This window comes from Dermochelys coriacea, chromosome 18 (genome assembly GCF_009764565.3).
Source record: "Dermochelys coriacea isolate rDerCor1 chromosome 18, rDerCor1.pri.v4, whole genome shotgun sequence".
Lineage (NCBI taxonomy): Eukaryota > Metazoa > Chordata > Testudines > Dermochelyidae > Dermochelys > Dermochelys coriacea.
In genome coordinates, this window is record NC_050085.1 from 20158627 (window position 1) to 20170711 (window position 12085).

Genomic DNA, 12085 nt, shown 5'->3' on the forward strand with positions numbered 1-12085 from the left:
TGATTTAGATGCCTTGTTTGAAAAGAGCAGCTAAAAATCTGCATTTCCTGAGTTCCCTTTTAATTAATGTTCCTGAAAGGTGAGGTGCAGTCATACCAGTGAGCTGTGCCTGCAACTTTAACTTCACCTGCAAAGGTTTCGTGTGGGAACTGAGTAAATCAGAAATCAAACCACTGGCAGGTTAGTGAGCTCAGCATGTGTGCCAGACAATAGCACACACAGGACAGAGCATATTTGTAAAAAGCAGAGACACCATCAGTACTTGCTAAAATAGATGGAATTTTATTAGAATATAGCAATAAAATTTAAATTATATATTTCATCTAGGTGTTCACCCCCTACACATGATGACTGAAGACCTCTAGGATCAGGCCTGCTTTCCACAGATAGTTTATCAATCAAGGAAAAGCATCACAACTGCTAAGTTCTGAACAATCAAATCATCTGTTGTAGTGGAATTCCAAGCAGAGGCCAAGGAGACTCTCCTGGAGAGAGTGAATGCTGTATGCGCTTGAATAGTCTCTGCAGTTTAGACAGATGAAAAAATTGGCAGATACTCTCAGAGCCCACTACTTTAAAATGGAAAAGCCACCTAATAGGAGCCAAAGTCTGTTCTCTCTTTAGAAGGTATGCTGCACCATTGCTGAGCTAAGAGTACACAGGATGTTTTTGGAGGGAAGGGAATTCCTTTATCCTGCAAGATGTGACCTTGCAAAATAGTTTTAGCTCCAGAATATTTTACTCCAGAACCACAAAAGCCACTGGAAACACCTATGTTTCTTCTTTCATAGCATGGGAATGTGTCTTGTGTTTTTCACTCAGGAGTTTATTTTAACAAAGGATGGAAAACAGACTGTTTATTAAAAAGAAAGCAGCCTGTTAAATCATCATTTAAAAATATATCTATAAATAGTGTTACTGTGTTTATTAATAAAGGTGTTCTAAGGTCTCTGAAAATTTCCACTTATCCACCTCTAAATTGTGTTTCTAATTCTAGATGGTTTAATAGGATTAAACCTCTATTTTGGGATTGCAATTTTGATTTCATAGTACATGCTCAGATATATATAGACTATTACACACTCTAAAATCCTTATTAAAGTGTTCACTTCCTAGAAGATGTTGCCAAAAAAAACAAAACAAAAAAAACCCAAACCAACCAACCAACCAAAATCCCTTAAACTACCCTGGACTTAATGAAAGGAATTAAGGACTTAAAAGATGACTTCACAGGAGTTGCCATGGGGTACATATTTTTATTGTTATTTTAAATGCTGTGTGACAACAGGCTGCATCCTCATTTCCTCCTGTGAAACACGCTTTCCAATCCATAGTACGGTTTTGTAAAATAGTTGAGATAATGTGGAAAAAAGATCATCAGAAAAAGTTTGTTCTTATGTTACTAAAACCTTAGGTATTACCCTACTATATTTACTACGACAAACAGAATTTTAAACCTATATTTATTTTTCACCATTTATGCTGTGTTTACTTTTTGCACATCAGTCACTAGAGACAATGAAAACAGAACTGACCTGTCTTGTCACGTTCATAAAGTTGTGTTTGGATCACAACCCTGAAGGGGAAAGTTTACATGTAAACAAAGTTTCCATTGAAAATTAAAAAACACACAAATACACAAAAACATTTAAAAGCTTTAAAAAGTGTTAACACAACATCCCTTTGGGTATGATCGACACTAGCAAACTATGTAGCCATAAGTCAACAGCGGTGGAACCACTGGAAGGCAGCAGATGTTGAAGCTGTAGTGTAGGGCTCAGCTATTTTTGCTACTGTCTCATCTAACTTTGCTCAAAAGCTGAAGGACATCAGCAAGGTGTGGCTCCTCTAGTGCTAGCAATGATATGAATGGAACAATGATAACCTGCCCGTGCTTTAAGCCCTGAGGTGCATAGACCTGCACAGAACAGAATTAGTGCTGCACCAGGAGTGAGTTACAGCTATGATGTTTACTAGGGCAGATGCAGCCAACAGAAATTTGGATCCATTCTGTTCATCCCAGAAGCCTGGAATGTCAGAAGAGAAATAAGGTTATTTACAATATGTAATCCTGAGTTTATTCATGGAGAGAGGAGCTGCTTGCATTTTAGAATTTCATGGTACTAGCCTGCAGAAAAATGAGTACCGTTCTCCTTTACATAACATGAAACGTGTGCAACATTAAAAAAAAAAGCTATCAAAATAATGTAGGAATGGCGTTACTAGGTCAGACCAATGGTCCATCTAGCCCAGTATCCTGTCTCTGACAGTGGCCGGTACCAGAGCTTCAGGGGGAGTGATCCACTGGTCTTCCCCTCCTGGCTTCTGGCAGTCAGAGATTTAGAGTTGCCCAACCATGTGGTTGCATTCCTGACTATCTTGGCTAATAGCCATTGGTCCATCTAGTCTCCATGAATTTATCTAGTTCTTTTTTTAACGGAGTTTATTTTTGGCCATCACAACATTCCATGACAATCAGTTTCACAGGCTAGTTGTGCTTTGTGTGAAGAAGTACTTCCTCTTATTTATATTAAACCTGCTGCCTGTTAATTTCATCAGGTGACCCCTGATTTTTGTATTGTGTGAAAGAGTAAATAACACTTCTCTATTCACTTTTTCCACTCCACTCATGATTTTGTAGACCTCTATTTTATCCCACCTCCCTTAGTGACCTCTTTTCTAAACTGAGCAGCACTTGCGTCCCTCTGTGTAGGGAAGCTGTTCCATACCCTAGATCATATTTGTTGCGTCTCTCTGAACCTTTCTGTATTTTATTTAGGGAGTAAGCAATGTCCCCAGTCCCGATAATGTTCAAAAGTGCTGAAGTTTTTGGGTCTTTGTATTAGCAAGTATAAATCCAAAAGCATTTAGCACTGACTAGTAGAACGTAAGGAACCTGTGCAGTTATTGCACAGACGAGAGGCCTAGTTAAATTCTAGAAAGTAGCTTAAGATAGTAGGAAAGCAGTTCATAAACCTGCTGTGAGGTGCTGATACATGAAATGGGAAGATACACATTTTAGACAAGTGACCTAAGCATCACAACTTTCAAACACCTTTGAGATGAGTGAGTCCGAGCCCAGGGAAGGATTGGAGATGCCAGAAAGAAGCAATAGTGAATTCCTGAAAACAATGCCAAGTTCAGTCCCAAATTACAGATATTCAAAATGGTGAGTAACAATAGAAATATGGCCTTTATTCCAATTCCTGGGGCTTAACCTATAGATATAGTTATAAAAGTCTACCCCTGACCCTGTTTTCTCGGCTGCCCCCTAGTCAAATTAAGAGACAGCGAGCATATTTGCTGCTTCAGTAATGTGAAGGATTTAACTAAATGCCTTTGTTTTAACTATTAATCACCTGATTCGTAAGACACCACACTCTAAGAAGGGTCACATTTACCAATGCAGTACACCCCAGGAGGGCCCAATCCAGCAAACATTTACACGCACAAGAACCTTTCTAGACAGGAGTAGGTCCATTGAATTCCAGGTGTAAAAGATTACAGGTTTGGACCAATCAAAGGTAAATTGTACTCTGGGATCTTATCAATCGACCCTGCAGTTACTACATAGGCTAAACTCTGAGCAAAGTCAACAGGACTTTTGCCTGCATAATGGACTCCAGGATCAGGTTCTAAAATGGAGAGACAGTTTAATTTCTAACAAATATGTGAAGGAGTGTTTAAAGGTTACATACAACAGCATTTCAAATGCAAGTGCTGCAACGTGCTTATAAAATTCATAGACATGTACAGAGCACACAAACAAGCTCTATTAAAAACTGTACACTACAAATATAGTATATACAAAATACAATAAATACAGCAAATTCGTATCAATGTGGCAAAAGAAAAAATATTGCTTTCAGATTACTAATAATCCCATATTTCTGGATCCTGCTGTGGACAGTGGTGCAGAACAATTAATTTTATCTTGGAAGGAAATATCCTGAAATTTATAATGAATAAAAGGTGTTTTAAGTGCTGTTCCAGAGTGTACATGAATTTTAACACACTACACCTCAGAACTCAGTGTTCCGTTTAAAGCAAAACTGCACAGTGGAATGTCGATTTATGAATGTTTATTTTACTAAAAAGCTAATGAGAGAAACTGTTATTATGAAACTGTTATTAGGGCACTGAAAATAGCCAGGGGAGAAGGTCACTAGAGCTAAAGCTTTAAAATATATATTTTTTAAAACGGATTTTTACTTTTTAGTAATTATAGTTCCTAAAACCCTTCCTCATTTTTAAGGCAATATTCAACCAACCTCTGGGATTCTATTTGGAGCTGAGTCTTGGCGTTAACTAGGATTTGGGCAGCACTCCTCCTTGAAAAGTCTAGACTTATGATTAAACAGAAGGGAAGGCCAAATTTCACTACAGGTACCAGGTCTTTCCTCTGAGTATAAACGGCTTTTGTTCACGCCTCCAAGGATCATTTTGGTAGGGTGAGCTACAGAGGGGAAATCAGTTTCAAGACTATACCCCTCCCCTATTGCTCCCAGCAGTGGAGCTACACAGGTGGCAAATTATGGATCACAAATTTCCTAGAGAGAGACAGAATCTCCGAGGTATACCACATTTTCCTTCTCATGCAGTCAGTGCTCCTGCTAATACCCAAGGAAGGTGCTTGTCCACACACACAAGGGAGGGCATACAGTTAAACATTTTACTATGCATTTACACTAGTGTTATTAACAATTTAATGAGCTGCAAATTCCTGTGGTTATACAAACTGTTCCCTTCTAATCAAGAAGTATTTTCTCCTGCAACAGACATTTCCCCCTCCCACTCTATAGCCTTTATTGGTAGCAGGTTTCTATTAGCCCACTCTTACGAAATCAAACAATTCTATCTAAAGGAACCTTTTGCCATCCCAACAGACTACTAGGCAATGGAGCAACAATCTTATTCAGCTCTGTGGGTGGAAAGTGATGTAGAAGTGCAGCATGTTATGTTAAAAGTTAAATAATAAATAGATTGGGGTAACACTTCAAACAGCTGCTCACAAACACATAGCTGTAGAGTAAGTTAGACTGTGGGTGAAATTCCAGCCCCACTGAAGTCAATAGCAAGACTTCTATTGAATTCAACAGGGCCAGGATTTCATCATGCATTTTTATGAATAGGCTAGTCTCTTGTTTGCAGTTCAGAAAGCATTATGTTGTCTGAGCAAATAGGATGGGGAAATCATTGATGGAGACTATGTGGTTGTCAAAGAGGCCATTTAAACAGCAACTTTTCTAACACTTTGGTGACTGTAAAAAAAATTAAAATTTATTGGGAACTTTTATTGTCTATTGGAGAACCACATTTTGGAATATGTACTGCACTAACTATGCACAGCAAATGCATGTCGTAAAACCCACTGAAAAGTGTAGTAAAAGCCTTTGAACAGTAACTTCTCTCCTTTGAGAGAAACTATTTTTCAAAGCTACACTTCCTGGTAGTTTTTACTCACAGACATGTATTGTTATAAGGGCTGATCCAAAACCCACTGAAGTCAATCAGAATCTTTCCACTAAACTTCACTGGGAGTCGAATTTGGTCCTAAATGAAGAATAAATCATTGTTACAGAAAAATACTATGCACAATCTCAGTTTAGAAACATGGCAGGTTTGAGCTGAAGCACACAGAAGAAATGACTAGTTTTTTACAGTTCTGTAAGTTAAATGACCAAAATTATTTCATCCACTTTTGCTAAAACAAAATTTTTCTCCTCAGCCAACAACCTGCCTCCCAGAATGATTAGAAACCCCTGGACAGATGGGATTGCTGTAGACACATAGATGGTACCCACAGTCAATGGTTGTTGCTGAATTACTATCAAATCATGTTAGTATGTGGCATAATGGAGAATTACAGTCTCCATAGAATGGGATGATATTTTGCTTTACAAGATGTTAGGGTGGATAATAGAGAACAAGGCAGTTGACAAAAACTTTTCAGTTTCTTGTCCTGTTTATAAACTGGGCACCTTATGGGTAGAGAGAAACTACAGGTTGGGTCTTGCAGGATTCAAAATATGTTCCTGGCCTGTGCTGGTGACTCTCCAATGTTATTTCTGAATTAAACAGCTCTGGTACAGTTTTATTTTAGGGAAACTAATATTTCACAAGTTCACTGCTCCAGGTGTGTATCTGTTCACAAGAGTCCATCTAATCATATTTATGAAATAATTGTTTTGGAAGTACAATCTGCTTTTTTAAATGTGACTTTAACTGACAGAATAATTTATGCTTAAGCCCTTGCTATAAATGTCTAACAGGTACTCTGTATAGACAGGCATATTTTTCTAAGTATACACAGTTATAATATAATATACAAGCTGCTACCTGAAATATTCATTATACTGATCATATCAAACTTGGATCTGGAGGTAAGAGCCAACCCAAAGGAATATAAGAACAGTTAAAGTTTTTCTAGAAAGAGCATATTGTTTACCCACATCATTCTGTGACTACGGAACATTGGCCAGCTAGAGAATTTCGAAGTGTCTCATAAAGGAATATTTTTAGCTGCTCAAGACTTTTTACTTTAATTTTTGTTAGCTGTACATTAGAACAGTTGGGTTGTGACACTCCTATGACACAAACTTAATGACAGCAAAGCTACTGTGATCGCAATACAGCTATTGTGTTTCTAATATTCAGTGATGTGTTTCAAAGTCTAAATATGATAATTTCTCTGTAGATTGGTTTTGATTTGCTGGACTGGTGCAGAAATAAACCTAGTAGACCTATACTATAAGACTATAGTATTATTTACCTATTGTAGTTCTATTTCTGTACAACTAGCACTTCCCCCCCTCAATCAGGTATGTAGTGACACTATTAATTTTACTTTGTCACACACCCAAGCAAGTTTTGACAGAGAACAATTACCAACAAATTTTATAGTGACTTCATTATAGTGATAAAGTCACATGATACAATGATTGCAATTTCTAAACATTTGGGGAGTATTTGTCAGTGCACATTAGCTTTGGTTCAAAGGAACAGATACCTCAAAGCTTTGTTCTGAAAACCTGATTTAGTTGGACTCAGAGTCTCAGCTATGTCCCGAGGAAGGGCCAAAACAGAGCCAGTTGTGACCCTGGGGCCAGTTCCTTATTTGTCCTAGCATCAAGGATGCTCTTGGTTACGCTGGCTATCACCCTAGTCCCATGGGATCATACACTGACCAGGGATAGCTGAAGCATGCTATATTTTGGCCAGGATCTCTACATTGGTTGCTGCTGCAGTGGATAGCTCAGGATCTGGCTATGCTGGATCTATACTCCCCCATGCTGAGAGAATCCTCACCAGGGAAGATTCAGCTGCTTTCTGCTCCCTCTGTGCTATTGGGGAAGTGCAGAAGGAGTGCAGCAGGCCAGAGGCTCTATCCCCAAAAGACTGCAGATCACTAACAGTGAGATGCAGGTTTCTTGGGATAATTATACACACCACTGCACAGAGAGAACCAATATATAAGCTTTAACTATTGGGTAAATGAAGCAGTCAAACACTATTTATGGTTGATAAACAGCAGCGTGTAGTTCAGGTGAAATGGATGACGTGGGGCTCCTATCACTTGCAAACAAATCTTGAAAATGTTGTGCATTACATAAAACTTGCTCAGTTATGGAGACAAAGGAAACAAGTACTTCTCATGTCATCGCTTTGCATATGTTCTGCCAGTGTTTTTATTCGGGCCCCCTTTTGGGGCAGGGATCTTGCTTCCTACAGAGGGGGATCGAAACTTTGTTGCTGTAGGACCTGATTTGGTTATGGTTAATCCTGCTGCTTTTCCTGGGAAAAGAACAAAGATTATCAATCACAAACAAATACTGCACATCTCTTGCATTTCAAGTACTTGCCTTAGCTACAACATTGACAGAAATAATAAGATTGACTTTGAAGTGACAGGATTACTCACAGGAGTGGTAACTGGAGATGGATCATACATTTGAATCCAGGTCAGGGAGTAAACATTAACATCTGACATCAACATACCATCAGTTTGTTCACAGACCCATCATATGTGGCATGAGTCCATGGTCAGAGTTCAGTTCCCATCTACCTACCTGCCACAGCCATTTGTATGATGCTTATCAACCCAGTGTCCTAATTTCTAGTTCTCTACAGGATAGATAAAGACTACCTATTCACTTCACTCCATCCCATAGTTAGGATTAGATCAGCACCTCTAATTGGCCCGTCTCAGGCCTGAGGCATATTGACAATATAGCATTTAAGCAGCTGCCTGTGCACTACTGTATCTTTTCGGTTTATAGCATACCGTGTGATATAAGAGGGCAATTACAGCAAGAAGAGTCTTTGGGGTATGCTGCTCCATAAAATGAGACAAACAATAAAACAAAATTAAAAACGAGGCAACTTCTCCACTCCATTACAACAGCGCATCTGTGCTGAAGTAATTGAGATTGACTGGAGTATCAAAGGGTAATTTGCCCTCTGTATGTGCTATTCTATACCAACATATTTAGAAATACAGAGAGTCAGCATATACAAATACTTGAATAATGCATTGAACTGTTCTTGACTAAGGATCAACTTGCTTTCTAGAATAGAGCCTTTTGCTTAAATAAGTAAACCAAGTGAAAAGCATAGTAATCACAAGGAAATCCATACCAGGCTGCATCAGCAGAGTTTTATTTAGCGTAGGTACCCTCCGCAGATTCATTTTACAGCCATCTTTGCCCATTAGGTGAGATTTCCAGGCCTATGATCAATTAAGAAACAAATGGTGTTACAAAAGCAGAGAAATAGCAGGTCTTTCATACGAACACTATTTCTGTATCTACACATATGCACAGCCATGCAAACGCGCACACACCTTTTATAGCCTCAAAGGAAAAATGAAATGCTAGGTGTCATTTTACTGAGAAAAGCAAGCAGATTTCAACAGTTTTGACCCACACTGAGGACAAAATCTGGAACATCTCACAGTCAGCTTGGGTTTAAGGTGACACTGAGCTCATTGTCTTAGTCTTTTGCCTATTAACTACAGTCTTGATCAGATTTAGAAGAGACCTCTGAATGAAAGCCAAACATAGATAATCAATTCCTGCTGTAACCTGAACAAGCCTAAATGTAACTCCATCAAATCACTTAGCAAAGCAAATTAAGGCAGGGGGAGAATTGGAGGCACCATTTTCTGCTTCAAGGCTGATCTCAAAAGAAGTAAGGTGGCCATTAAATTCCTGTTTTGCACAGCCTTTGAAAGTAGTTTGCTACCAGTTTGCTTTATTATTCTTGTTCTGAAGCCACAGGCAGAGAATCCAGGCACTTTTTGATATGGTTATGTTCAGACAATGTAGGTAATTTCAGTGTTAAAGAACAAACTATTGAAGTCTTAGTGACAAGACTACCAAGACCAATTTGACATTACACTCATTTTCTCTTACCTCCTCTCCTGGGGCGAAGTTTTCGTGGCACAATGGACAATGGTTCGCCACCTTTTCTGGTTTTGCAGCTGAAATGATTAGAAAGAGAAAAAAAAGTTACGCTATTGCCAGTGTTTCGCCAAATGCAAGAGGAACAGATTGATCTCTGCCAGTTTCTGTGAGCAAGGGATGGAACTGGCTACTATTCTATCTTCCCCTGCCTAGTCAAGAAACCGATTATCAAGAGAAAAAATGAAAAGGAAAGGGAGAAAAGCTAACACAGAAGTGCCTTCAGCTTGTTCTACAGTGATGAGGGTGCTCTAAACTGTGGAGCAATCTTCAGGGGTTTTCTGTTCTTGCTCATAAGACACTACCACATACATTAATAGGAGGTAAGTGCAGGGAGCACTGAAAGGCAAAAACATTTAGGCCAAAAATATTCAATCCTTAGCCTCAAGTTAGGATTCCAACACCAGCACCTAAATTCGAAGAGGCTTGATTTTCCAAAGGTATTGAGCTTTTGAGATATTGAGCAGCTCCCCCTGCTTATTCCATTTGAAACTACTCACGATTGCAAGTCCTGCCCTTCACATGTTTGGGCAGTTCCTCTTTTGGAAGGGCCTCACTACAGCGCTGACATTTCCCAAAGCCATCTTTTTTATCACACTCAGTCAGCAAGTGTTCTGTCAGGCTTGCTATCTCCACCACCTGCAACAAGAACACAGACAGGTGGCTGAGAATATAAGAAATACAGGAATAGACTTGTATTGGGCTATGAAATTAAGAATAATATTTTCAAAAGATCTTAAGTGACTTTAGAGCTCAAGTCTCATTTTTAAAAGCGACTTAGGCAATTACAAGCCTAAATGTCATTGAAAATCAATTAGACTTGGGCTCCTAATTCACCTTTGAAAATGGGGCTCAGGGTAAAATTTCAAAAATGCCTAAAACTGATAACATTCTGCTTGTGTTTTATATACATGTAACCTGCAAATTTAAAGCAAAAATGTATCATTATAGGCTTAAAAAACAAAACAAGGAAAGGTAACTTAAAACTTGTTCCTGTGTTTAACTCTATTCTTACCTTGAAATACAGTTGTTAGAAATGATTCCATGTATTGTACTGTGTATGAACACAGAAGTTGCTAACACTGCATGTATGTACAGGCAGGCACTGTGACAAAACAGGAATACATGCTTTTCCCTGGGATAATCTTTGTACAACATAGCTAGCAGCATCTAGATAGATGCTTCAAAGCCACCTTGACTGGCAGTGGTTGAGTAAATCAATGAAAGATTCACATTAAACATCTCAGTAAGGGCTCCTAGGCCAAGTTCATTGTGAAATAAATGGATGCAACTCTTGGGGCCCACAAGTGGCATTGTAAGCTGAACTTCAGGTAGAAGTTGGTCACAAAGCAGATGTAAATATTGAAGTACATTTGGACTGATCTAAAAGTCAATGGGTGTACAAAATAATGGCGCTTACACACTAAAGAACATAAAGGTAGAGGTGGGAGGAGGAACAGGAAAAGCAATTGAAATAAGCTGTCCCAGGCCTCTCGCTTTTTAGTCCTTGTTTTAATTGCTTCTCCAGCTACATCCCTCTTCTGCCCACCCGAGGTGTAAGTTACATTTGTTTTGCACTTTCAGTTTATGACAAATTGAAGCAAGTTACTCGACAAGGAACACTGGAATGTTAAAGTGTCCCCACAAATAAATACATATCTGAAACAGGGCCCACACTGAGCTGGTTAGTAGTCATATGGCATGCTGCCTTGTTCTCCAGAATCTCAGCACTTTTTAAAAGACAAAATCTAGTCTCTAGATGTGATAATTATCAACACAGCTCAGAAACATGTATGCCTGCCCACGTTTGCAGAACCTGAACCAACGGCACTGAGTGTAATCAGCTGCCTGATTCATCTCAATGGGAGCTTTTTGAGATGCCTAAAATGTTAACAATACAGCTGATTGTCAGACTGTGTAAAAAAGGAGAGGGAGGGTTAGATTATGAAAATCTGCACATGCACAATCTACTGTGAATGACAGCTCCCTTTGGCACCTGCAGTAAATGGGTTTGGGAGACACTGCTACATTCCTCCCTCAATCAAGAAAGAGTTGAGCCCAGCAGAATCCTATTAATGAGAAGCCAAGCTCAAGGAGCCCAGCAGAGTCAGCAGTGTATTAGGACCCAAGTGGTGGAAAAGCCGAACCCAGAGAGCATGCGGGATCATATTTTGAATATCTGCACAATCAACTATGACTACATGTCTCCTGTGGGCAGAGCTGATTTCGTGGGTGGAATCTGGAAGAGTATCACTAACTTCTCCTCCCCAAATATGACTTCTGGTCTGAAATGATTTAGAATTTCACACACAGCAAGAGCTCTGATTTTCACACATGCATCCACAGCTTATACTGCATAGCAGTGATTCCCCTATAGATGGAAAAAGAAAAGGAGTTCTTGTGGCACCTTAGAGACTAACAAATTTATTTCAGCATAAGTTTTCGTGAGCTACAGCTCACTTCATCAGATGCATCCTAACACGGCTGCTACTCTGTCCCCTATAGATATGACACTGCCTTTCCTTCCAAACAACACTATTTAAAAGGTATTTGTCCTAACCCAGAAGAGAGATCCCCTTCCTTTTCCGTTTCCTCATTCTAATGGTGTTACATTTTAAATGGAC

At 39.1% G+C, this 12085-nt stretch overlaps 1 protein-coding gene across 5 annotated transcripts in view; it reads right to left on the reverse strand.

Annotated features, from left to right (window-relative positions):
* Positions 1 to 1236: 1236 nt before the first annotated feature.
* The window catches only part of CEP104 (centrosomal protein 104), a 54186-nt gene continuing 43337 nt past the window's right edge, over positions 1237 to 12085 (reverse strand). For all 5 annotated transcript variants that reach the window (XM_043499933.1, XM_043499935.1, XM_038376337.2 and 2 more), the window contains exons 19-22: positions 9962 to 10100; positions 9414 to 9481; positions 8638 to 8728; positions 1237 to 7794 (exon numbers count right to left, since the gene is read on the reverse strand). In XM_043499933.1, the coding sequence (XP_043355868.1) occupies positions 7658 to 7794; positions 8638 to 8728; positions 9414 to 9481; positions 9962 to 10100 (435 nt within the window). In that variant the 3' untranslated portion in view covers positions 1237 to 7657. The remainder of the gene's footprint in view (positions 7795 to 8637; positions 8729 to 9413; positions 9482 to 9961; positions 10101 to 12085) is intronic.